The sequence below is a fragment of the Phoxinus phoxinus genome (genome assembly GCF_949152265.1).
Source record: "Phoxinus phoxinus genome assembly, chromosome: 10".
NCBI lineage: Eukaryota > Metazoa > Chordata > Actinopteri > Cypriniformes > Leuciscidae > Phoxinus > Phoxinus phoxinus.
The window spans coordinates 14322238-14350104 of NC_136885.1; the positions used below are offsets into that span (position 1 = coordinate 14322238).

The window sequence follows — 27867 nt, forward strand, 5'->3', positions numbered from 1 at the left end:
TTCACTCGGCTTGAGCGCTGCTTGAACCTCGTTTGACCTGGCCACAGATCCATCTGGTGTGGAGGGGGAAAGAGAGGTGAAGTGCCCTTTGACCTTTTGAAGGACAGGGAAGCAGCTTCATATCTCATGCTCCTCGGTCGTGCCTGTTTGATCTGGACTCACCTCAGTTCACACGTCTCAGCTTCTGGCCCACAAGTGGAGGAATGTGTGTGAGTGTTTTAATGCAGTTAAAGGGATAGTGAAAATGCTGTCATTAATTACTCACCCTCATGTCATTCCAAACCCATAAGACTTTTGTTCATATTTGGAACTCAAATTAAGATCTTTTTGATGAAATCTGAGAGCTTTCTGTTCCTCCATTGACAGCTACGCAACTACCACTTTTACACTTTAAAGGGCACCTATTATGACATTTAAAATGTTCCTAATGTTGTTTAGGGAGTCCCCAACAACAGTTTTACATGCATGCAATGACAAAAAACACTTTTGTTGTCGTATAATATGCATTTATTTTTACCTGATTTGCTCACCGACTCCCAAATGAATCGTTCAACGACTCATTTTTCAAACCCCTCCTTTGCGCGACGCTAATCTGCGTTGATTGGTCAGATGACCCAGCAGTGTTTACATAGATAATACTTATTGTTTAACACGGAGTACAATGATGCTTTTATCAATTAAATTGTGTTATAATAATTATTATAGTCCACTGCTTTGTAGTTTGTAGTAAAAAACTAAAAATAAGATAATGTAATGTTATGTTAGCGAGCATAGCCCAGAGTTCATATTGTAAAAGCACAATCAGTCTTTGTTTGCATTAGCCCGATGCATAAACATAACGTTTTTACAAAAATAAAAAAAATAAAATGTAGTTACGTTACGAGGTATTACTCTATTCTTTAAGACAACTCCGAAAACAACGACAAACACTTCACATAGGCTATCTCAATACAATTGTCATTGAAGACCTAGAAGCTAAACGGTGCTTACACAACAAACAAAATAATTATTAAGCATGCTACATAAAACATAAAAGCAACAATTATTAATAACACTTACAGGATGTGATACGGAGGAGGAAGCTGATGCAAATACACTTGGAACTGAACCTTCCTTCAATATCAGCCGACTCGCGAATCCAAGTTTGAGTGCATTAAGTTGGTAAAAAAGCAATCGTCTTCAAAATGGCGCGAGCAAAGCACAAGGCTCGGACTATACTTCTGTGGTATAGTTGTATATATGAATTGTAGCCACTTAGTCTTCAAATGCTCCTCCTTGGGCAGATGAAAAAAGTTTGCTTTTGAGTCGCACTTCAGAACACAGCATCTCGTCGCCATGATGTTTTCCCTGGCCTTGGAGCGCAATAAGTGGGCGTATCATATTCAAAAAACTTGACAAGTTGACGTCATCTAGTCAGAGAAAAAGCTTCGGTCTTCTAACGATTCATAAAAATGACTCAGAGTCGACTCTTACTTTTGAAAGACAATAACTTTATATACGGTGCAGTTTCATATTTCAAACTTTGCAGGATGTTTTTGTTCACTTAGATCTATGTTACACACTACATGAAAGGTAAATTTCAAAATTCCATAATAGGTGCCCTTTAAAAAGTTAATAAAAAGATTGTAAAACTAATCCATGTGAATTGAGCGGTTTAGTACAAATTTTCTGAAGAGACTCGATCGCTTTATATGAACAGATTGAATTTAGGCTTTTATTCACATATAAACATTCATCAACACAAACTTCAGTTATGATATAAAGAAACTCGCTTGACGTGCAAGAACAAGAGAGGTTCCTTCTCGTGTTACGCAGCAAGTTTGAGCTTCTGCAAGAACCAATGAGGTGCACGCGACTGCTAAAATTTGGCTGATCGGTAGTAAATGCTGGTCCATCTGAAAGCCAGAGGGCGCTCTCACGCAGACGCGCCAAATATGCCCCACAACTGAAGTAGACAACACCCTCATTCCAGGAAATCCCTATGGGCATCATACCATCGCTGTAGCTGAATTAAAGGGGTGGTTGATTGCGATTTAACTTTTTTCATTTTAAATAGTGTGTAATGTTGCTGTTAGTGCTTGAACAGTATCTGCAAAGTTGCTGCGCTGAAAGTTCAACGTAAGCAGAGATATCGTCTTTTAAAAATCAGGAAGTTTAATGCCTACAAAAACGACTCGAATGGGACCACAACGAGATACTTCCTGGGTTTTATACGTAACTAACTCATACATTTACATCAACCCTCCCTCCGGAATATGCAAAAAAAGGGGCATGGCCATGTTTCTGCGGCTTTGTCGAAGAGGATGAGTTATAGTGGAGAGCTGTAGCCATGCCATCTAAAGTGTGTTATTTTCACCCAGCTGTCAGGTCTTCTGTGTTCGTGTTTCCTACGGACGCTGTAGTTCGTCAACAATGGCTAAAATTTCTGTTTGATTATGTTCCTTAAAATTACAGTCGTAATTTAGCTCTCTGTGCTGCGCATTTTACGGAAGACAGCTTCCAGAATCTCCACGAATTCAATGCCGGGTTAAACAAGAAACTGTTATTTATTAAATGTTGTCTTTTGTTGGACAAGAGGTTATAAATGCTTCTTGTATGTTTGTAAAGATGTTTGACTCGTGTTGCTTTTTCAAATGCACGTTATAAGCGACTCAAACTCGCAGTGCTTTCAGATGGAGCAGAGCCGTACGTCACTGACAAGCTGCACATACAAAATAATATCAATAATCCAAATCGGTTTAAGCGTGATTTCATGTTAATTTGCGATTATTTGTGCAGCCCTAGCAAGAACCAATGAGGTTCATTCTCGTGTTACGCAGCACGTTTGAGCTTCTGCAGGAACCAATGAGGTTCATTGTCATGTTACGCAGCACGTTTGAGCTTCTGCAAGAACCAATGAGGTTCATTCTCGTGTTACGCAGCACGTTTGAGCTTCTGCAGGAACCAATGAGGTTCATTGTCATGTTACACAGCACGTTTGAGCTTCTGCAGGAACCAATGAGGTTCATTGTCATGTTACGCAGCACGTTTGAGCTTCTGCAAGAACCAATGAGGTTCATTGTCGTGTTACGCAGCACGTTTGAGCTTCTGCAGGAACCAATGAGGTTCATTGTCATGTTACGCAGCACGTTTGAGCTTCTGCAAGAACCAATGAGGTTCATTCTCATGTTACGCAGCACGTTTGAGCTTCTGTAGGAACCAAGGAGGTTCAGTCTTGTTATGCAGCACGTTTGAGCTTCTGCAAGGACCAATGAGGTTCATTGTCGTGTTACGCAGCACGTTTGAGCTTCTGCAGGAACCAATGAGGTTCATTCTCATGTTACGCAGTACGTTTGAGCTTCTGCAAGAACCGATGAGGATTAATCTTGTGTTATGCACATTTGAGCTTCTACAAGAACCAATGAGGTTCATTCTCGTCTGTTACGCAGCACGTTTGAGCTTGGTAGTTGCGTAGTTGTCTATGGAGGGACAGAAATCTCTCAGATTTCATCAAAAAGTTCTTAATTTGTGTTCCGAAGATGAACGAAAGTCTTACAGGTTTGGAACGACATGAGGATGAGTAATTAATGAAAGAACTTTTAATTTTTGAGTGAACTTTCCCTTTAACATTCTACATTAATATCATCTTTAATAAATTAGGCATATTGTACTTCTCTTCATCCCAAAGTTCTAGCATAATACTTTGTTGTTTTCTCTAGGGCAAGAACAATGTTTGAATCATTTTTGGTCGACATGACTCTGTGGTCGCCAGCTCTGTCATGCTAGTTCATATGGAAACCACAGACTGCCAGATTCTGATTCATTCCTTTTGTGTGTGTCAGCTTTGTGACTTGAGTCTGTAACATTTGCATTTGCTTTGGTTTTGTTTCAGAATAATTCATTTATTGGAAGAACACAAACAGCACTGAATAAAAGGTTTTATAGCAGCCGAGTGAAGATAGCCTTGAAAACATACCTGAGATGGATGAGGTCACCAGCAAATACTATGACATGTCATGTGACAGGTAAGTCATATCTGAATCAGACCACCTGAACAGCCCCCAAACATAAAAGAAGAACATCCGAGGGCACGCTTTTGCCACTGTAATTCACACTGCCTGTAGGGTGCAGGGGCATCTGTGAAGTTCAGCTTTGTGATGTATGAGATGGTGTTTTTGCCCCTTGGCCTCTGAGGGATTAGGCTGCTCAGGTGTTGTTTTTAAAAGACTTAGAATTAGCTTACATTTAAACGTTTAAACTGCCTTTTGACACCACTTTCACCACCTGTTTTCTGGAGGAAAAAAAAGGTCTGGGCCCCCTGGATTGAACCTTGAGTTTACGTTTCATGTCAACAAATGAATTCATGCAGCAATCATAAGTCATATCTGAAATGTACATTTGTAACTGGTGTAATTGTGTGACTCATTGGCAGAGCTTTGACTCTTTGATTATTAATTACTCTTGATATATTCATGAAGCGTTCGCAGTGGCTGAGTCACACTGAGGCCTCGGTCGCAGCCTTGGGAAGAAAATCACTTTTATGTTTGGTGAAAATGTTTGAGAAGCAGACCACGTAAGTGCAACTATAGAAGAAGAATAATTGCATACTTCAGGAATTCCATAAACATGATCTATGAGATAATATCATGCTTCATAGAGCTAATTTGTTCATTTGTATTCTGTGGTGTTGCTGTGGTTGGCCTTGGATCTTCTACTTGAGCCAGTTCTGATTCAGACCCTTAAAGGGATATTTCACTCAAAGCTGAAATTTCACTCAAATTTCTGTCATCGTTTATGCACCCTTATTTCACAAACCTTTATGGCTTTTTATTCATCTGTGGAACACACAAAAAAAAACTGTTTACCTGTTTTTGTCCATACAACATTTGACATTTTTCAAAAAGAAAAAAAAATCTTCTTTGTGTTCCACAGAGTCATAAAGTACATGAGGGTGAGACAATGAAGACAGATTGTCATTTTTAAATGAACAGTCATTTTAAGTGGTATTAGCTTTACATAACTGGACAGTGCACACTCAAAATTCATATATAATTTTGCAGATGTGTGTCTTGCTGTTTATATTTGGTGGTTCTGCTCTAATTTTGCTCCACCCTCAGAATATCTGCATGAAGCCCACCTGCATAGGAATGACAAAAGGGACCACCAAGCTTAAATGCATGTTTCCATGGAAACCAGCTGAAGGCTGACTGCACTGACTTTAAATGCCTGCATAGACATTACAGCCTGAGTCAGTGGACTAGCAGTGCACAGGCCTTTCCTCTTTAGGCATTAGCTGTCGGGATAGGAATTGTACTTCGCACAGATGGTTCATCGTTCCTGCGATGATGTGACGACCAAAAATATGTCAGCCTCCCTATCCAAAGCCATAAACTTAGGCTGCAAAACACTTGAGAAAATAACATTGTTGCAGGAGACTCAAACTGCCTGTACATATTATTCATGCTGAATGGTTTCACATCAGTTTGCTTTAAGAAACAGTTGATTGTTCAGTTTGGGTGGGATCGTGAAAATGATGTGACTGTTAAACTTTATGCCAGTTTTTAATAAGTAAATCACAGGTAATTATACTTAGTGTCCTTGCAATACCATTTTTAACATCTCTCTGCAGTGATATGCAGGGGGCTCATGTGAGTGATTGTGATGCTTACTATAGAGAGGCAAATTTGGTTTAATTCAGCATTCTATTTTACAACCTCAGCATTGAATCTGGGGCACTCGGAATAGTTGTGAAAGAGCTGACTTTGAAATATATTATGTTTATATCCATATATCCAAATATATTTCAAATATTATGCAAAGTTTTCACAAGGAGAGGGTTACAATGTGCATTTTGTCTGTAAAAAAAATATTTTCATGATCACAACATTTTTTCTTTTGTCAAATCAACTTCGATTATGTAGGCTATGTGTTTCATATAACATAATATTTTTGAGTTTCTGTTGATTAAACCAATCTCCTTCATTGTATTAACTATTTTTTTATTTATTTAAATGAATTCAAAATGTTAAGGCATTCATGTTGCTTACTTTTTAAGTTAAACCAACTATAATTATTTTACAGAAGTGTAGCAGTGTCTGAATGGCTAATATCAAAGAATATAAATAGCCTAATATTTTTTTTTAGCCTAATGCTTATGCATTTATTCTAACCTCTTCCCTGCATACAAAAAAAAAACATATCTTTGGAATAGCTAGCTGGATTTGGATCACTTCTCTGTGGCACATCTTAACTCAGTCTTTAACCTAGTTAAAGAATTCCGATCACGTGTTTGGGTTCGTCAAAGGGACGTCAGTCAAACTATTTGTTCAGCCTCGATTTGGCGCTGAGCCCTAGTGCTCCGAACAAGTTTCTGTAGCCTACACATCTCTTTGTGTAGGCTATATTAAACTTTTTAAATAATAGTTTAGAGATCATAATATTTATTTATTAAACCAACTGGAAGATTGAAGGATTTAAAACCTACTTTGATAATATCTGCAAAGCTCTCAGACCGTGATTGTAGACATCATAAATTATGCCGATAAGTCTACCATGGTGATAGTATCATATCAGTCCTACATCAGTCCTGTGTAGTAACTCAGCCAGGCCTAATACTACTATCATTCTGCGTCTCTAACAAATGCCTAGTGCTGTTGGCTGCTAGGCCTCATTTCCATTTCAACACTTACGCTGCGATTGCAACGTGGCGTCAGATGTTTGGAAATATTCCCCAAAGCTAGATTTCCCCGAACACTCTTCTCTAGGTACCACTGATTCCGTCTTATAGCCTATAAATGGAGTTTTGTATTGGTATCCTCACAATTTAATTTCCTACAGGAACGTAACTTGCTCTTAATCTCGTAGGCCTGTACATATCATTAAAAATGGCTCGAGTCACCCATATTATTCAGGATACACCAGCCACGGATAAGAACTAATCGTGGTTAAACTGTTTATTTTATTTATTTTAAAAGAAATTATAGACTACCTAAATGTGTCCATTAAGCTATAGAACCAGAATTGACAGTCTTTTTATTGTGCAAAAAGTAAAAAGCATTTGCCAAGATCCCCCCTTGTCGATAAGGATTAAAATTGAGTTATTTTAAGGCTGTAACAACGAGCGGATATCAATAGAATTAGTCCAAGAGGACACACAGGCCTCTATAAAGTTCACTGAGGGCCGAAGCATTCAAAAGAGATCGTTTATTAGCTATTTATTGAGATTTGGAGTTAAAAAGTATAAATATTAATAAAACACGAGCAGCTAAGTCTTAGTTTACCCTATTGTCAGATCATTCCTTACGGCGTTGCCTGTTTATTTTTATAACTAGTTATTAGCTGCATTGGTCTGATTTGGGACACATTTTGCCTACATTAATCACATCCCATATACAATGTATATAAATGAATAATTATCATAAATTATATAAGCTAAATAATTATTTTTTAAAAATGTGGTTTGACTGTTGAAATCCGTTCTCATTCTCAGCGGCGGATTGAATTACGCGGAGTGCTGCCTCAACACCAACCCCCTGTCGAAGGTTTAATAGGCAATAAAATTTAATTGCTGAACTCCAAAACGTTATAGCTCTTGGCCAGGAGATTCCCTGCGTCGTCAGATAGAGTAAAGGGCTTATTTGTGTACGCAGCATCAAAAACATCAGTCTCTTTCTGGCTGTATTTTGTTCTAGTCTACAAATTTGATAGCATCTAAAACTCTAAAACAGTTAAAAATCTAAATGTAACGCCACCTACGCAACTGGGAAATCAAATTAGCAAAGATGAATAATAATAAAAAAAGAATGTAGCACGCAATTAACTGCGTATTAATTTTACGCACTAATAGTTTCCAAGATTACATATATTAGTTTTGATTAGCGGTTCTAAACTTAGCCTACATTTGGCATCCTTATCCATATCTAAATTTGTCCCTCGAAAAATGACGATAAAATTCATAAATCTTCAACAGGTAGTAGAATAGCCTACACAAAACGTTATCATAATACATCAGCAAAATAGTTAATAGTAATGATATAGGTATACTTTGAATCTTACTTCATGTTTAATGAAAAACCTGTTATTTCTTAATCGGAATAGTGAAGAAATAAATAACACCGCTGTTATTTTCAATAACAAGTACAAATTTATTCTATGAAAATATGGCGCTTTGCCGGCGAGCGATACAAAAATAAAACGTGAAAAATATCACTTTTTTTTCCTGCCATATTTTCTCTGTACACAAAAATTATCACTCGATTATTGAAAAACTTACCTCATTGATTAATGGTCTAGGCCTATATTTAAAGTCACAATTAAATACACAGACCATCAATGTGAGAAATTATTGACGTCCCTATAATGAAACTTCAGTTAGAGTTAGTAGCTCAAGTGTTGCAGGTCGATTGTTGTAAGCGTCTCAGAGAAGAAATCAAAGGCCTCCGTTGATAAACCAATGGGGCTGTCTACAGATTCTGACAAACTTGGGGACACGGCATCTGAGAGGTGTAAGCATGAATCGTTGGAGAAAACGTTGAAGTCCTGTAAAGAGACGTCCAGGGCCGAGGGACTGCCATTGTCCTGAGCAGATGCACAATCCGGGGCCATTGTTGAGCCGCAGATAGGAACAGTGGGTGACGGGTTGGGGAAATGTTTCAGATGTTTGTCATTGCTACCTAAAGGAGAGACAGTTGCGCTTTGGGAATCACTATTGTGTCCATTCTGTGACTGTTGTGAAGTTAAGGTATTCTGCTGAAATGGATAACCCTCTCTTTCCAAAAGCGCCCCTGATACATTGTTTGCCACTTGTTCGAAGAAAGATTTCCCATCACCCCGTCCGCCTGCCTCCTCCAAGCTCGGTGGTTTTCCATCGCCGTTGTGGTTTTCTTTACACTGCGTTTGCCGTTTGTGTTTCATTCTCCGGTTTTGAAACCAAACTTTGACTTGCCGCTCGGTGAGATCGAGCAGAGCGGCGATTTCCACGCGCCTTGGTCGGCAGAGATACTTGTTGAAGTGGAACTCCTTCTCCAGCTCCAGGAGCTGAGTGTTGGTGTACGCCGTTCTGAGTCTGCGAGTTGCCCCACTGCCACCATCAGAAATCTCGGGCGAGCCTATGAAGGGATTATAGCATTATACATTATTGATACGCCACTAATTATAACTCTTGATTTTTTACAACGGCGCTGTGGGGCTTAAATCTGACCCCACAAACTTGTCAAATATATTGCGTTTCTCAGGGAGCATAAATTGTTTGTGGGAATGGAGCCACGGCACTTGAATAATTTGTGTCCTCATCCCCTATGCCAGAATATACTGATGTGTCTGGTGTGAGTGCGGAGAGGTCCGAGTGAAGATTAATGAACACGCCAGCTGCCGAGTTGAGTAATGGCAATCTATCATTCTTCATTACTGTCAAATATTAAAATTCATGCCCTGCACTACAAGTAGCTAACACACAGTTTAGAAGTTGTTCAGAACAGATTCTCCGCATCCAAAAACGAACAAAAAAACTTTTAGGGATTAACTTGTTCGCATTCGGTTCACATGACCCATGAGGATAACAAACTATCATGCACCTTCACCACCATGGCCTTGCGCAACACGGCAACTAAAAAAATACTAATACTGATAATAAAAACAATTTAATTTCGTTTGCAATGAACTGTTACACGATACAATTGCATTAAATCCAAATACCTTGAGGGGAGAAGTATAGTGGACCAGGGTCGGTGGTTGTTGCTGTCGAAGTTGCCTGGTTTTTCTTGGATGCCTTTTTCTCCTTCATCCAAGGGTACTCTGGGGGTAAGGATGCGGCAGGCAGCGGGCATGAGCCATTAGGGTTCTGCTTGGGCCGGCTGTGGCGAGGGTGGCTGCCGGGGTTCAGGCTTGGAATGGTCTGCTCAAAAGGAGGAGGAATCAGTGTCGAGTGTGAAAGCGTCGAGCTCTTGATTGATGAACTTTGAAATGCATCACCGACAGGGGGAAAAGATGTCAGGCACTCAGCGAGCGACGGCTGACTATTGATAAAACCCGTCTCTCGCTCGAATTCGTAATTCATCTCCTCCAAGTCTTGCAAATTCGCCGCTCACAAATTTGTGACCCAAGGAAGATATAATGAAATATCGTGCCGGGTTAAAAAAAAACTATTTTGCTGATTACGGCCGTATGGGGACCGCGGTGCCATTAAACTATTGCTTTCATGGAGACAAGGTTGAAATTGGACCGTATTGCTTGTCACATGATTACCTCTGTCCAATGACAATTTGGGGTTTAATCAAAAGAAGCCACTGTCTGTGTGATTGATCGAAAAAAGTCCGAGAGGAACGCCTCACTCTCTGGGACGGGCTAGTTTATTTACGCATTTATGGTCAGTTTGCCCACTGCTCCGTAGATGATAAGTATAGCATAGCCAGTACCTGAAACAGAGTGACAGTCTGCTGTTTTTCCCTTATTTTTTGACCGGCCCTCGGCTGAAGATCCCTCAACACAGCAACTGAACACATAAAACACACCAATAGCCACGATCGAGGAAACCCATTAATCCTGAGTCTGGGTTTTTACTACTTTCTTAGAGAATGCGCGCTCTCGTTTGTGAATGCACGAGCAAACGTGCGCGAGAGAGAACGCGCGCACAACGCGCGCGCAGGCAAATTCTTTGAAAGCCCTGACGTGCCCGCGTGTTTACACGCGCACTGACGCATTACGCTTGCATTAGTGTTGTTTTAGTTTGAGACATTGTAGCCCAGTTATTTTTTTAATAAAACTGCATAAATTCCGATTTTTTTATTACATTCTTCTACTAGTAGGGCGATAACATAGTTGATATTCAATGCCGAAATTCTGAAATGTCTGATAATAAATTCAGTTGAAAAAGAATAGCCTACATTTTGTAGTATGTAAATAATAACACACTATGCATTTTACCTGAATCCGTAATTTGTTTAAACGGTGCTAAATCGTATAACAGGAAACACATCGCTACACACCAATGTTATTATTCATGTAAAATAAAAGTGTAAATCCGCTAGTTTTTTTTCGTTTAAGAATGTCTCTTCTGTGTTGCCCTCAGAAGTCTTTAGCTAAGTAGGTGTAGGCCTCGAGCACTTTATTGCTTATATTCCAAACAAAGAGCCCTGGAAGCCTGCACGCTATCAATCTTACACGCCAAAAGGTCTGACAGCTTAGTGCCCTAAGAACACATTTAAACCATCTAACACTCCCTTAGATCATATGTGGCTAGGAAGAAGAGGACAACGTAGTACTAACGGTTGAGACTTTCTCCATTTTATAAATGAAAATGACTAAAGTGATATTTTCCGATTAAAGGATTGGCCTTGATCATAATTTCATACCGGATGTGCTTCGAATGGACCGGCGTTATTTCGGACCTAAAATCGTTTGTTTTTAGATTTTCGTTTCTGGAAAGCCAGCCTTTATCGAAGGGTTGGGAATGAATAGGATTACATATTGATTTTAAGAGAAAAACCGTGTGTTTTTGCAGCTACACAGGAGCTATTGTGTGTAGAAGAACGTGGGTGTCGGCATTCTTCAAAAAATACCCACTCCTTCCTACACATTTCCAACACGAACGAAAAATCTTCATCGTTTCCCACGAGCTGAACATCGAGATCTATTAAGGATGTATCTTTATGGATACTGTTAAATGTAATATTAATTATATGTTAATTTATCTGTTGAAATATTAAATCATATTTACATTGCATTGTGTTTATTCTAATTAGATAGGCCTGACAGAATGGACATGTGAGTATATCAAATTAAATTGCAGTGCATTAAATTAAGCATATTTTTGTTTTTGCAAATTGGCAATTGAACTATAAATTTCGTATGTATTTGCAAATGTATTAATGCATGTAAATGAATACTAAATGTATTTGAATTGATGTGCTTATTATCGGAAAGGCGTTTTAATATTTGTCAAATTCGAATTTAATTCCAATATTTTCTTTCCACAATCTTTGTTTATTGGATTGAGTAAAATTCTCAATGTTGATATAATGTTGTTGACTATGTGAGCTACCATAATTCAAATTAATTTAGCCTTTAAAAATGCTTCAGTGTGTGTAATTAAAAAAAATAACATTTCGACGTTTTAATTCACGTTCATGACTGGGAAATAAAATATTAATAAGAAAATTCAGTTTGTTGCGTTTTAAAGCCGGTGTTTATAAAAGGGCAAACCAGTGTATTTATTAAAATCATTTTAAATAAGATATCAAATAATTGTTTGATTATTTGGCAGTTTGCATGATTTTCGTCCACGTGCTGAGATGCTCCAGCACCAGTCTTTTTGGATGTGTCTGGCACGATGGACAGCCTCGCTGACCGTCTGTTAGACTAAATAATGAATGCTGACGGTCATAAAACACAAGTTAAGAGTGAAAACTTGGCTCGCTGGATCAGCAAACAAATGAAGCGTTCAATGTGTTACATTCAAAGCTAATGCATTAATACATTCAGTGAATAAAATATCTTTACGCATTCCAATATGTAACCATTATAATGGTTACATATTGAAATGCGTAAATATATTTTATAAATATACTATATTGTTATTATTGTTCATGTGTTTAGATCGTAAAACCTTTTTCTTCTTCAAAATAATATAAAATGAGTTTTATATTTTCATTGGTTAAAAGGTATAAGTTTGTAACTGACCGGATTTTCTTTTTTTTTTACAATTAAATATTTTCTTCTTGGGTTTATATAGTCTATTTAAGCGAATTAATTCGTTTCATAAATCACCATAACTCTATGGTGATTTATGTAGATTCGGAGGCCTGTTTAATAACACATAGATCTGAATGATGAATGGAGTTAAGGTAAATAACACTGCATTATAATATAGGCCTATTTCTGAATATAATTATGACAGTAGGCCATGTGAATGAGATATGGTCATCTGAATGGACTTTATCTCTGCTGCTTCCGTCCAACCACATTTCCAAATCTTTACGCTTCTGTAAAAGCAGGGTTTGATCCGTCTGTATCCTTCTCAGTGAGCTTTGTGAATTAGTGCGAGTGAGGCGTATATGGGGTGTTTATGATGTCTGCAAAGGCAGTAGCTCTGGCAACAGTGTCGTTTGATGGATGACCCTCTACCCACACACATTGCACTGGGTCGTAAACGAGCTCCAAGCTCCTATTGTTGGGCTAGAGGTGTATGTCATTTCCGGGCATATGCACTATATACCCCTGCCCGACAAGAGAATCATGCAGTTTTATTTAGGATATGACGTTGTGAGAGCTCGTGCACCATGAAGATTAGATCCTTTGACTGGCGTTAACAAAAATGTAACAATTTTATAGTTAGACCTTCTTGATGCTAAATAAAGCAGGGTAACTTTGTAAGCCAACGTCTAGGGCATTGCAAATTATTAGACGTATCTACTAGGGCTATATCTTCTTTTCATCAATAGGCCTACTTTTACGAACAAAAATAAGAAGACAAAATGCATATCGATTTAAAACCCGATATCATGAAATGCGTCTCTATAGCGATTTACGTGTAGCCTACCTCTTTTACCTGCCTGGGAAGCTGTGGGTCAGTTGATTGTAAATGACTAAAGTAATGTGATCCAATGGACCAACAGCTAGAATTACGTTGACCATACTGGCTAATCGTGTCTGATCCTTGAGTGCACGTCATTGAGTCTCTTGCATCAGGAAACAAAAATGCCACTTTGAATTGTTGTATTAGCCTATGTTATGCCAATGCCGATAATTGTTGTTATGGTTTTTCTTCTTCTTCATTTCTGCGAGCATTTAATTTAAAAAAGAAAAAGAAAAAGCCTTCTTGTAAGGTATTGGATTAGCATAGCCTAATGGAGTACCAACAACAAGCAATTATTGTAAATGTTTTGGAAAAGCATATTTTATGTCTTCAGTATGGCTACTCGTAGGGAGGCATGAAATAGGCTAGATTGCCACATATGTTATATGCTATTGTAGTAGGCCAATGATATTTTACGATTCATGATTAGCCTTCATTGTTTTAGTATTGTTTGCCTAAACCAATCAGAAATAAAGTGCAGCATCAATTTTAAAAATCGTTTATTGTTAGATTATTATGCTATCAGTTTTCCCATAAACAATAACGTGTAGGCGATACGCGGAGGCTCAACATCGCCCTCTTTCTGCTAACCGCCCTGCTTCTATAAACGCGTAAAGCTGGGTTTCTCTGGAACGTCACGAATATTAAGAAGTTAGTCCTTCTAATGTGGGCTACCTATTATTTTACGATGGTCTAATGTTTGTTTTCTAAACACCAACCAAAGGAGCACCACTCTAAATAGTTACGCAGAGTCTTGGTATGCCTTACCCAATGTGAGCAGTTATAAAACATCCCTTTATCTTTAATTCATCAATTGCTGCGTATGAATATTTTTTTAAACTAAAGTCAGAATTAAAAAAATATATATATTAAAATGATAATATTTAGAAGATATTCGCATATTTAAAAGATAGTTTCGATATTCGCATCAACACGAAATTGTTTATTTGACGCATTGGCGAAAGTTCCAGCCTTAATTCCTGGCCTGACAGTTTTCGTAACGATCCACTTAAGTTTTAATGAGTTGGCCTACTAAAGCGATTTATGTTCTGGTTCGGGAAACCAGCGTTACATTATCGTAAAATACCGTATGACGTTAGTTAAGATGATCCAAAATGCATGTGCTGTATAGCATCATAATCCAGCCCGATCTCATGAAAGTGCGTAGTATCTATACCACGAATGTTATTTCTCCTGCCATTTATACGCCACAAATAGTTTTTGCGTGCATATGATACGTACTTTATGACGTGTAAGACGCACGCACTCCCCACCCCTAATCCTACCCAATGGTTTTAAGTGCGTGGCATATGCACGCAAAAAAACACATTTTTGGCGTATAAATGGCACGAGAACATTCGTGGTATATACGCAGAACGTAATATCTTCCTTATCTTTACATATTGCTTCAGATATATGCCACAGCTATAGACAGCAACCAACGTGATATGTATATGGATTTCTTTTTAGTGAAAGAAGTAAGAAGAAAAAGACTATAATCAGCTGTCTGGTTTCCTGAAACACTGGGCTAAGTGGGAGTAGCTAAGTGCTCCTTTATCACTTCGGCCTCTTTCCCAAATGTGTCTATAGTCTATTTAGCCTATAGGCTACTACATAGGAACACTCATGTGAAACACTCGGATTAACAAGGGCCCCAGACACTCATAAGACCATAAGGTGCTTCTTCGTGAATAGCTTTTCCCCTTTCACCTTGATCTACAACACAGTATAAACAATATGCAAGCATAGTAAATGTTAAAATTAAACCATCAATTACTTTTTAAATTATACTGAAATTGCAAGTGTGGACTGAAATCTGCACCTGTCATGTAATCTTAACAGTTGCAATATAATTCCCATTTACACTGTAAGTACACATACTGTAAAACAAAGTGCAACCAAATGTTCTTCTGAAAGAAAGTCATACAGGTTTGGAATGACATGAGGGCGAGTAAATTATGACATTTTAATTTTTGGGTGATCCCTTTAACCCCAACCTGACACTCCACCTCCTCTCAAAGCAGTCCGGCCCGCGCTCACTTTAGAAAGCCCACCTTGAAGTGTTGTGCAGGATTATGTACACAACTAATAATAGGTACAAAGGTCAAAGCTACAAAGTGTATCCTTGCTTCAGTACACTCCAACACATTAGCTCTTTCTCATTTTCCATTTGACTACAAATCCATTTGGATACATACAACATCGTACATCCCATTAATCTCTGTTTAGCACTTTGGGACCTAATACCATATACTAAATTTGCTTTCAAGTTCAACTTAATAAAATTAGGTGATGGTTTGAATTGCAGGCTGTTGTCCCATTGACTCATCCCTAGAACCTTTCATGTAAAGTTCTTAAAATAACCATTTTTTTCTTAATGTGAAGAACATTTCTAATGCAAAAAACCTTTTTCCATGATATACTCTCTTATAAGGACATATAAGGTTTTTTTTTTTTATAGTGGAAAAGGGTTCTGTTGGTTCTGTCACACTAAAAAAATTTTTAAAGAACTTTTCCCTGGATGGTTTGTTGGGGAACCCAATTTTTGTATGGCATCACTGTGAAAACTTTCTTTTGCAGCCTTTATTTTTAAGAGTGTAAAGAACCTTTTGTCCAGTGGAAAGGTTCCATGGATGGTGGAAGGTTCTTCATGGAACCATAGATGGCAATATATTTTTTTAAAATCCAGATTTATTGGTGAAACGGAGGGAAACTATGGTGGGAGGTCATGTTTGTACTTGTATATAACGTTATAGGGGTCAGCATTCAAGAGAATTCAAATAATTTTCCAGACATCAATCTGTGATGTAGGTTTAATGGTTGATATATATGAAAAAAGGTAATGTAAATCAAAAGGTAACAGCAAAATTAGATGCAAGTGATATGGGCTCTTAATGAAGCATTTGCAATATTATCATTATCATGTCAACTTAAAAAAATATTGCATTTAGGCTCAAACTAACATTTTCTAATGGACAGTTGCTTTCAAATATTTGTATAAATTAATACATAGGTCTTGTTCGTGGCTGGCCCTAGTAAAGTTGGGTTGCTATAATGCAGATTCCGATTTATCACTTGATATTTTGAAACAAACCGCTGTCTCCACCTGCTGGATACTAATAGTAGTGGCTCATACTAGTGGCTCATTTAATGGTAGGCCAGTAGGCTCATTTGTCCAGTGTACAATACAATGTTTCCTAATTCTGATCAAGGAGGCCCACATCACTGCCCAATTTTGGTATCTCACTCATCAGACACACCAAATAGATCATGAAGCACTTTATTAATGAGCTGATTCACTGATGGATCAGGTGTTAACTATAAATAAGGGAGCACTTTTACCAAAACGGAAATATTTAGAATTCCTATAGTCATACCATTTTAGCAAAAACGAGTGCACCTTTGTGATTCATCTTTAAGGCTTCAAAAACACAACAAGAGTTAAAAAAAGTAAACAAATGAAATAAATCAAGTAAAAAGAGAAAAAAAGTTAAAATGACGGTTAAATTACCAAAAATAGCAAAGATATATAGCCTATACAGCAAGGAAAAGTATGCGTCAATAGTTTTGTTTCCGTTGTCACTTCGTGCATTACAAGGCAACAAATGGGTGATCAGTTCTGCAACGTTTTAATTGTTGCTGAGGAGTAATAAAGTAATTAGCAGAGAAAAAACAGACAGTGTGGCTGAGCCCCATTTTACGATGCTGTCTGGGTTAGAGCCTTTGAAGATCTGCAACCAAGGTATAGCCTAGTTGTTTGCTTTCTGTTTTCCTTTATTTTGTGTTTATTTAATACAAATAACAATAATAGCATAATATTAATAATAATAATACAATACAAAATAAAACTTGTTTTAAATGAATAAAAAACTTACATTAAAAAAATGAACAAAATATATCCCTGTGCAATTGTATCGACACGCCTACAAAAAGTCGTAGTTCCGCCCTCAATCGCTTTGCACCCCATAAACAGTTAAGACTGTGATTGTGGTTTATTGCCGCACGGCCACTAATATCGCTTGCAGGGGCGAGGCACAAATAGAATGAGCAGGCCTGTCTACGAGCATCAAACTAAGCTTTATTTATACGGATAAACGGCATCCGGGTCGTTAACAGGACACTAAACAGTGGGTTGCAAGATAACTGTAGAATGAGCGCGCGCATGAGAAGTGTAAAACTGTTTGGAGGGCGGTAAAATGTTTCTCGAGTAAAAATAGCACGGGATTGCAGTCATTGTCAACCTCGTTCAGGGACGATTTATTAATGTCGAGTCTTTCATGATTCTGGAACTTTATGTGCTGTATAGCACACAAACACTTGACTGCAATTATCAGTTACAACTTATTGCACTATCGATGCAGATTTGCACTTCATTAGCAATTATTGTAACCAATGAAACCCAAGAAAATAGTATTATTTTCGAATGGACCTTAGGTATAAAGAGTCTTAACGAAATATACTATTTATCAGAAATGCATTTATTATGTACATTTAATTTGAAAATAACTAACACTGTTGATTTGAGGTATTGGCGTATGCAGTTTTCACATATAACATTACAAGCACGTAAATGTTACAAAATTCACTGAAATATTACAAAGACGAACAACACAACATAAATTAGTTCATCTTAATACATAGGTAGTTCAAATACATCTAGGTAGTCACATTAAACATGGATACATTACGCTACAATTTATTTTTGAATAATAATAAAAAAAAAGTCATGCATATCATCAGCAATTTCATATCGCAGAAACAATTTCCCTGAAATCATGAACTGGTATTGGCTACTTTAAAAAAACAAAATTTAACATATTTAAAATGTACACAATGCGAAATGCTAAACTTACAACAAGCAGAACAAATAAGAGAACTATCACCAACAAGCTATACAAAGACACAATCATATATACAAGCTCAGATCAAAGGTTTGTGCAATCTAACATTACAAAATGTTGGCTATCAATAATAATATACTGTGGTTGTGCATGAGGGAAAAGACAGGCTACTTCACATCTGCAGTGCGCATTTACAGCTTTCCATTTTTTAAATGTCTTTTGGACGGTCTTTATTGCATTTCTTCATCTTCATCCTACGGTTTTGGAACCAAATTTTGACTTGTCTCTCGGTGAGATTTAGGAGTCTTGCCACTTCATATCTACGGTCGCGTGAGAGGTACATATTAAACAGAAATTCTTTCTCCAGCTCGAGAGTTTGATGCTTAGTGTATGGACAGCGCTTTTTCCTAGTGGACTTCGCGTGCAGCCAGTTGGACGCAGGGTTATCTGCAAGAAGGGTCGGAGAGAGAGAGCTAGTCATGTTGCCACTTGGAAAATACTGCGGCCATTTTATGGCCAGCGCGCGAGAAGAAAGAAGAGTCTAAAATAAAGGCTACTTGACTAGATTTTTTTATATGCTGAAAAATTGGAAAGCAATATCATGGATTAAATGTTTCCGGTCTGCGGGTATATGGTTTATATGATCGAAAATTTTATGTGCAAGCTATAATTTTCTCCCTACTGACAGTTTTTGGCATCCTTGAATGAAGGGTAAACAAGGGCCTTACAGTCTGTTAGGAGAAAAAAAAATCCAGATTGCATGCAATAATTGTGCTTTACTATACAATTTAATCCAATGTATTGTGTCTAAAACCACACTCTGAATTTAGGAATTCTTGAAAAGATGACATGCAGTGGTCTATATTAATGCAAATATGTGTTTTTTTAATTACTGGACACGTTCCATTGAAACAGGCATATATGCTGTCAAATGCAAATGCAGATTAATGCCATCCACAGAACAAAAAGAAAGGGCTAGAAGACCCTTTAGCTTTATAGGCCTATATACTGGAAAATGCTGGATAGCTATATGAATGCATAACTACAATCTACAATAGATCTCTTCTCTCGTTATATATCAAATCGACTCCTATTGGATTCATCTGTTTGAGTAGCCAAAAATAAAGCCTGTTCATATAAAAAAAAAACAATCTGATAGTTGCACTTACTTGGGTCTATATCTATCTTCTTCTCTGTTGGAGTTTTGTCATCCTGTGTTCCGTTGGAAACCGCATCGTCAGGTACCTTCCTCTCTGCTTGGCTCGTATTGTTGTCAGTCTCGGCCACAAGCAGAGTATGCGTGGTGCACTCACCACTCCCAACCAGTGGTTCTAGTTTTATATCATGGTGCGTATCTGTGGATAATCCCGTGAAAGGAAGGGCAGGAAGCGGTTCCAGCGCCCAGGAACGCACGGATGCTCCATCGGGTTCTCCTGTTGAACATGGGTGATGAATGTACGGGTGGTAGGCGATAGATGCGCCTGGGGGCTGCACTGGCACGGGACCCCACGATGCACCGAAAATTGACGATTTGGCCTGGAAAGTGTACGGCTCCTGTTCGCCATATTCAAGTAGCGTCAGTTCGCGAGCCTGCTGCTGGACCAAGGGTCCAGATGAGAACCTCGGTGCCAAATGATCGTCATTCTCGTGTGGAATGTGTGAGTCAGCGTAGTAACTCAGTGTCCCCAATGTCGACATAACAAAAACCAAGCAAAGAGAGAGCAGCCGGACGGATACACCCACAATGAAACTGCCACAAAAGCAGAATCCGTTGAAATCAAGTAACTAACTACTTGACTTCGCGGTGAACTACAGACCTCTGATAAGTTGAATCACTGCAGAGATTGGATTGGATGTGCTAGACACGTGACTGTGGGAGATAAAGGGGAAAGCCTAGCCAGTACGCACGGTTAAATGGCCTCCATTTTACAAGTCATATTTTTAATGGTATAGCCATATGCTTTTATGAAGGTGGATTTGCTTTTATTCATGTTGTTAAACTTCAACATCTAATAAACGAGCGTAACAAAAATGGTTATTTGAGACGCGTCGTTGTAGAAGTTCGTATCCAAATTTTAACGGAGTGGGCCTATTGCAATAATAAAAAAAATCCCTAAACGCGTAAATACATTGTCATATAATTATATAGCTTAATCACTGACGTCCTCCAGTTCAACATCAACCTTGTTTTAGACAGAACATGTTTATTTTTCACAAATTTTGCAGACAAATCTATGATGAATAGGCTACGCGTATTCCGCAATGCATAGTCGAGCACAAGGAGACATAAAATAGTTCAGACATAAAAATGATCTTTACGTGAGCCGTATGTATACTTTATATGGCAATAAGTGCCACTTGGATGGTTGAGATATGACCTGCTAAGTGACCAGTCATTCAGTAACGCGCGCGCAAACCTTCAGTCTTCTCCTCAGCAAGGCACACTGTGATATGTGCACTGTACACAAGTTAAACTAAATCTGACCGCGAACGCCTGATTATGAATTAAATTTAAGTGATAAAAAATGTATAATTGGGCTACAAAAACTTAACCAGATGCTACTTAAAATAGACCATTTGTTTTGTTTAAAATTAAGTTTTACGCATCAAAATAAAATCTTACAACAGCTGTGAAATATTGAAATGTAGAGATTAAAACGGTGCAAATTCATATATATTAATAAATGTTATTGGTCAACACTGCAAAAAAAGATTTAATCATGATTTTCTCATCTATCACAATATTATGGAACAATCCCAATTTTGTTGTGATAGGCTACTGTTCTTGTATTCTTTTATTAAGATAATAGGTTATAGCAGAAAATATTTGTTTTACAATATCCCACACTGTAAAAAGAAAGGTATGATTAATAGGTAATTGACAACATGTGTTTTTATATTGCTTTAACTAATCAAAATAACTTTTTTATGTTATAAAAAATGAATCAACTCAATATTTACAGTCCGTTTATTGTATTTTAAGTAGACATTACTTTAACGTCCAAGTTGATAGGCTATTAAAAATGTAAGGCAGCAACTTTTTGTCTATATTCAGTTAGCCTAAATAGTGACTTGCATTGTATTTTTTTTTATATATATTCGTATAAGTGCAGTGGTTAAATTTAAGCATAAACGTAGCATCGTTGGACAGCATGCGTTATAAGCACGCAGAATATAAACAATGGCCTGTGTGGTGTTTGAAAATCAGAAACGTTGTGATTGTAACGTAAACTATGAGTAGGCTATATAGTGTTGTTCAAATGGGGAATAGTTTAATTTAATGCTGATAACAGTAAAACCTTTTTAGCCTTATCCTTGAAAACATTGACAATAGAGGACAACCATTGGGGACCAGAAGCAAATTCTCTCCCTCTGGTCAATGAGCATTGCTGTGATCTTGTCCTCGGAAGAGTGGATCTCTGGGCACTTCAACAGACTCTGTTTATAACAGGGGCTATTACTCTGTTTTTCTTCGGGTTGTAACTTGGCTGTCTGGCCTGAATATGGCCAATAAAGCCTTTGTGTTTTTTTCCTCCGGCCCAGCAGACGCATCCGGCAATGTGGGCGTGCTCTCAGTCTCCGATGCGCACGCGGCTTTGGCCAAAGTGCATTGATCGTAACCGAGGCCTTGCTATCTACACCTGCACTCCACCATTTACTTTTTATACTGATCTAAAGATTCCAGTTCAACAGTGCAGTTCATGCATTCACATAACGTCGTTAATATATAAAATGTTGTTGAGAATTGCATGCTGGTGTTTTTGTTTTAGACTAAATAGTTCTAAGCTCTTCTCAGACTTCGCCGCAACTTATTTGTCTTGTTGTTGTGCTGAATCTCACTGCGAGGCAATTAAGACAGTTTCGTGTTGTGGGGATGTAAAATAGAGCCCAACAACATGAAACTACCTAAATCACTTAGCAGTTGTCTTTGTTTCTTGCTCGAGGAGATCAGTAAGAAGGCAACGCTGTATTTTTATCGATTTATTTTATCGACATTGTGTGTTGCACAAGCAAGTACAATAACATGTGGGGGGGTTTTTTTGCCCACACTGCTGTGATCCTATCAATGCTTCAGAAAATTGTGACTTTTCATGGAATATTCCCTTGTATTTAAATTAGATGAAATAATCTGAATGTCGACAGGAATAGATTTGTCACAGGAATAGGAATGGTTGGAATAATACTTTTTGTGTGACTCTTCACGGGACCATGTAGATGAAATAATATAAATCATTTAACTTTACAGTCAGTAAAATTACAGTCATCACTAATCCATTACAAATCCCCGTTATAAAGAAAACCAGGAGTGTTTCAAAGAATCGTTTAAAAGTAGGCTATTAGTTTGACGTACATGCCTTTATTTATTTTCTGCCACTTATGAATAATTAATTTACATCTGTGTTTTCAGAAAGATTGTACCTTTCAATCCTGTTAAATCAATATAGGAAGTCCCGTCATTTTTATAACTATACAATTTTCTAAGAACTGGACTTATGCCTAGAACAGCAAATAGGTTACATGACAAGGTCGTACTTAAGAAGAAACGCATTGTTATTATTTAAAATGGTTCCATAATACTTATTATTACAACATGCAAATATCGCAATTATATACAATAAATGTACAATATAGTCTGAATGCTATGTACAATGAACACCTTCAGCATAGATATTTTCCTCTCTTGCTTTTACAGTGACAGTTTATAAATAACCATGACATGTTATGACGACTGGGATGTCAAATAAAATTATACATAAACAGATAAAAACGTCAACAGTATACGACACACAATAAGTTATCAATAGTATCTTGCACCAAGTCATATGCACACCCACACACACACACCTACGGAGACGGTTTGTTGTATGGCACTGCAGCGGATGGAGGAGGAGGGCGCCAGAGATCAATAAAGCGAAGAGGCTTCATGTAAAACTGAAGTTGGTCGACAACTCTCGGATTCTGTTTTCTCGACTCATTTTCTTCAGCTTCATCCGTCGGTTCTGAAACCAGATTTTGACTTGTCTGTCCGTGAGGTGAACGCTGCGGCTGATCTCGAGGCGACGCTCTCGTGTCAAGTACATGTTGAAGAGAAACTCTTTCTCCAGCTCTAGTGTCTGGTGTTTGGTGTAGGGGCATCGCTTCTTGCGGCCACTCTTCGCAGTCAGCCAGTTAGCTGTACTCTCACTTTTGGAATCTCCTGCTGGAAATGTGAGGAAAATATTAGTTCAGAATTAGCCCCCATTTCACAACATTTTATAATAGGCTCAATACGCCTTGTTATAGCCTACCAATGAATGACTAAAGGGTAACACTTTATTTTACAGTGTCATTGTTACATGTTACATGTAGTTACTATAGCAATAACTATAAATTATGCATAATTACATGCAACTAACCCTAACCCCGTACAACACAGTAACAAAAGTTGCTGCATTACATTTCTAAGTAGAATCTACTTGGATGTTTAAGTCATTTCAACTTAAATTAGGCTACATTAAACTGACTTAAAAATTAGTTAAAAATTGCTTAACTTAGATGAGTTAAAGCAATGTAAAAAAAATCATAACTTATTAAACAGAATTTTACAGTGTACATGTAGTTACTTAATATTACTCAGAACTTAAATGTATAAACAGTGTAACAAAGACACGTTAGTCAAATCAAAATCAATTAAATAATTACACATCAAGTATACATCCTGTTCAGCAGTAGCATATACTCGTTCTTCTTGCATTGTTTTAATGTAAATTATTACCCTTGTGAGATTATTGCGTGTAGGCATATGAATAATATTGGCGTACGATTTTTTAATTCAGTTTTTTTTTTTACTATTATCTGTAAGTTAAATTCGACTTTTTTATCAATAGAAAGTTTTTGTTTGTTAGAACAATTGCCTTATAAAGGCACTGATGGTGACGCTTTATCCGTCGTTTCTTGTAGTTTAGATTAGAAGAACAATTTTTTTTTTTTTTTTGTTCACGGGCAGTGTAACTAAAAAACACTCGCCACATATGCATCTAGAATTTTTTTATAACCCACATTAGGTGATCTCACCAGATCTTAAGTTGTCACAAACAGGCTTGCTAAATACATAAATGGGGATAGTCCATGGGTCGTGACTCGTGAGCAATAGGCCTTATTTGCTTTTTGAACATTTAATGTGATCGTTTAAAAAACTGAGATGCATTTAAGAAACTGAAGCACAGTTTTGCGTTTGACACACAGGAATATATTTCTATGCATATGTGTGTGAACATATTAATAAAATGTGCGCTTTTATTAAATTATATATTTTGAGCAATATGTTTTAAATGGTCTGTATGGTATTCAAAACGCGTGCTTTAAAAGCTAGAAAAATGTTCAAGTACATTGCATTTGTCTCGATGGAATTGTGCGTTATGTGTAAAGGATTACAGACAGACAGACACAATGACTTAAGCTGAATTGGTTTGGGCGTGCTGCACCTCCTCAGAAATGTATTTCTAAATGAGAAGAATCTCGCACATGATTATGCTTGCTAAACTTGCCTTATGGGGTGTTTAAAATAAAAATATTACTGTATATGGAATCTACAAAAAAACAAATCCATATTTATCGCGCGCAAAGTCGTTAATGTTTCCATACGCGCCCAAAAAGGACGTCCAAAATCCTTTGGACTTTAAGACTGGGCAACAAAACTAACCTTTAGTAACAGTGACCGCCTTCTCCGGGCTGTCCGGTGGCTCGGGAGATGAAGCGGTGCCAGTGGACCCCCTTAGCTCCTTGTTTCTTCCCGGGGCACATGGTGCGCATGCGGGGGGTTCTTCGCTCTCTTCCCGGCTCGCTTCTGCTGCTATGGCTGAAAGAGAGCTGTCAAATCGGCTCGAGCGTTGAGCAGCAGCAGCAGCAGCAGCAAGATGAGTCGATATAGACTGGTTGTCTGGAAAACCTTTAGATGTGCTGCACGTCTGAGATAGACGGAAGTAACCGGGCACCGGAACACAGCCGTTATTGTTGCTAGATGGACACGAGTTCGGTGTCAGCCGCGAGTACGATATATCCTCAGTAACGGTGTCTTTTGGACACTTCTCAGACTCGTATAAGCAGTAAGAGTTTTCCTCTTTTATGGTGGGCGAGAACGAGCGTGGGGTAATTTGGTTGTTAGGCTGTTCAATGCGACAGGACCTCGACGTCTCCAGCCATGTTTCCATGCCTTGATATGGCCCACATGTAGCAGGTACTACATTTTGCGAATTGCCCTCGTTCCGTTTGAGTCCAGAAAAATAGCCACAGTTCGAGAGTCCATAAGAATACTCTGAGGTCGGCTGCAAGTAGACTCCGCTGTTTTGGTAGTAGTGTCCACTTCCCTCGGCCCTTCCGTGGATCAAGGAGTCTACCAGAAACGAGTTTCCAGATGGACTATCGGAGCATGACATCTTTGTGGTATAATTTGACGGTGGAAGAAGATTGCCCTTTCTGGATGACATTTCTTGTGCAAAACATGCTGAATATAATTACTGATAACTATACAACTCGGTGTGAGCTAACAGCCAATTAAATCGCAACGAGCACCGATGACTCCTCCCTCTGTGCGCACGTAACCCTTGTGTCCCATATCTTTTTCAAGCTACTAGATTTTTTTTAAAAGTCAAATCTACATTAACCTGATCACTGGTTTTTCGGGAAGTATAAGCGAATAAAAACAGAATTTAACTTGAACAGCATTATGTTTACGACCACTGACTTCGTTAACACTGACATTGCCGCTGAGCCTTGTGAGCCACGTATAAAAGCAAAAAGCAACAAGGTATCGAAAAGGAGATCAAGTGCTAAAATTGTAAACCTTTATGATACACTGTAATTGCCCCAACAGCCCTTTAAGCACATAAACAGTGAGTTACAGACTGCTCTTCTGGTTTTCATGCACGCGGTGGGTCAAAACAATTTATTTACACTCAAGTTCAAAACGAGAGGCGGCTTTCAGAAACACTCATGGCGGATGTGGATTTCCATAGAATATTATAAAGAGTTTGCATGTGATCATCTTAAAGCTATAGGCCTGTTTAAGCTTTATAATTGCAATACTGTTATGAGTCAAATGATTTAAAAGCTATAATAACCTTCATAAATATAGAGACAAATCTAACCACACACCCATGGCATTTCAATTACCGATAGCAATTTTAACGCAATTGTTGAATGCAATTCATCTTTGCCTATTTCTGACGTTCAGGGGATATGCTATTTCCATCTGAAAAGCAGCCTGTGTATATGTCCGCAGTTGTAGGCTATATGTAATTTGATTTGCATTTAATTGCAGGAAATACAATTACATTTTTTTTTCTCAGATTTGGGATAGTTTTCTTTCTTTTCTTTTTTTGGTCTATTTAGCTGAAAAATGCGGTTAAATTATTTCTGAACTTTTCTTTCCAAAGGTTTTTAAATGGGCTACTCTGATATTTCTACAGAGATCCACAAATAGGCCTATTTATATGTCCATAGCATTCATTTTCTTATAGCTGAAATTAACATGTTTCTGATAACAAGATGACCATTAAGATGCGCTTTTAAAAAGCGACTTAATAGAACAATTGGAGGACTCGAGTCGAAGGAACCATTGAACAAAAAAATGGGACACCAATATAAATAAATAAACGAATTAAACTAACAAATTTTCTTGATAGGAAAGGTGTCCCTGCTCAAATAATCAATGTTTTGAATCACATTGTAGAATCTTAACGAGTGAAAATGTCTCCACAAGAGACAGGCTTTTTATCGCCTAAAATTATTATTTGAAAGTTAATATTTTCGGCTACGTTGAGAGATTAATTGTAATTATTGGAATTGGCTACATTTATTTAGATTACATTTATTACATTATATTTATTTAGGCTAGGCTACTTTCTGCATCAGGAAATAAACGGCCATTGCTTTAAAAGTCAATGGAATTGTATATTAATTAGCCAATAAAGACGAATAAAGAGATAATAGAGACTTTAAATGTTAATTTAACACATCAAAATAATCCGCAAAATACGTCGTTTTATAGGCTATTGCTTAAACATTTTGGAATAAAAAAAAACCTATAGTCCATGAAGGTTAGGCCATCAAGAATCAAAACAGGTCTACGGTTTCTCAAAATTAGCCTACTTTGGAAAAAAAGAAGAAGCTCTGATAGGCTAACTATCAGGAACATACAAACACTAATTCGCACTAATACAACTAGTTACAACTTTTTCTTTTTTTTATCATTAAACTTTACACATAGGCTACGTTTGGAACATTATTGTGTTATTGTTATCTAAAGTTATAATTAAAATGCAATACTGTCAAAAAAAAAATCTAAATGGTAGCTTGGCTGTATTTACCTTAAACAGTGCCTTGTATAGTCACGAAGATGTTGTCCTTTGCCCGCACACAAAGTAAACATGTTTCAGCAGGAATTTTAGATACCCGGCAATGACATTGATCTAAAGTGCGCCACCCAGTGTACACGAA

At 37.7% G+C, this 27867-nt stretch overlaps 4 protein-coding genes across 10 annotated transcripts in view; 1 reads left to right on the top strand and 3 right to left on the bottom strand.

Moving 5' to 3' along the window:
- tax1bp1b (Tax1 (human T-cell leukemia virus type I) binding protein 1b) overlaps positions 1 to 27867 on the top strand; it is a 98543-nt gene that overhangs the window by 1804 nt on the left and 68872 nt on the right. For 4 of the 6 annotated variants that reach the window (XM_079626469.1, XM_079626472.1, XM_079626474.1 and 1 more), the window contains exon 1: positions 3971 to 4004. In XM_079626469.1, the coding sequence (XP_079482595.1) occupies positions 3986 to 4004 (19 nt within the window). In that variant the 5' untranslated portion in view covers positions 3971 to 3985. Of the gene's footprint in view, positions 1 to 47; positions 210 to 3871; positions 4005 to 27867 lie in introns of those variants that run through there. The other 2 variants (XM_079626471.1, XM_079626473.1) reach the window with 2 other exon arrangements.
- Positions 8107 to 10639, bottom strand: hoxa2b (homeobox A2b). 2 transcript variants are annotated; one of them, XM_079626481.1, is made up of 3 exons: positions 10392 to 10639; positions 9673 to 9871; positions 8107 to 9086 (listed from the first exon to the last, which is right to left on the bottom strand). In XM_079626481.1, the coding sequence occupies exons 1-3, from the start codon at positions 10476 to 10478 to the stop codon at positions 8356 to 8358; spliced, it is 1017 nt and encodes a 338-aa protein (XP_079482607.1). In that variant the 5' UTR covers positions 10479 to 10639; the 3' UTR covers positions 8107 to 8355. The 2 variants fall into 2 exon arrangements, with proteins under 2 accessions (XP_079482607.1, XP_079482606.1); XM_079626480.1 differs by lacking the exon at positions 10392 to 10639 and having other exon boundaries at positions 9673 to 10158.
- hoxa9b (homeobox A9b) lies at positions 18008 to 20197 on the bottom strand. The gene is made up of 2 exons (XM_079626619.1): positions 19560 to 20197; positions 18008 to 18837 (listed from the first exon to the last, which is right to left on the bottom strand). The coding sequence occupies exons 1-2, from the start codon at positions 20086 to 20088 to the stop codon at positions 18599 to 18601; spliced, it is 768 nt and encodes a 255-aa protein (XP_079482745.1). The 5' UTR covers positions 20089 to 20197; the 3' UTR covers positions 18008 to 18598.
- Positions 22366 to 25962, bottom strand: hoxa10b (homeobox A10b). Its single transcript, XM_079626614.1, has 2 exons — positions 25073 to 25962; positions 22366 to 23590 (listed from the first exon to the last, which is right to left on the bottom strand). Exons 1-2 carry the CDS (start codon positions 25854 to 25856, stop codon positions 23313 to 23315), a joined length of 1062 nt encoding a protein of 353 aa, XP_079482740.1. The 5' UTR covers positions 25857 to 25962; the 3' UTR covers positions 22366 to 23312.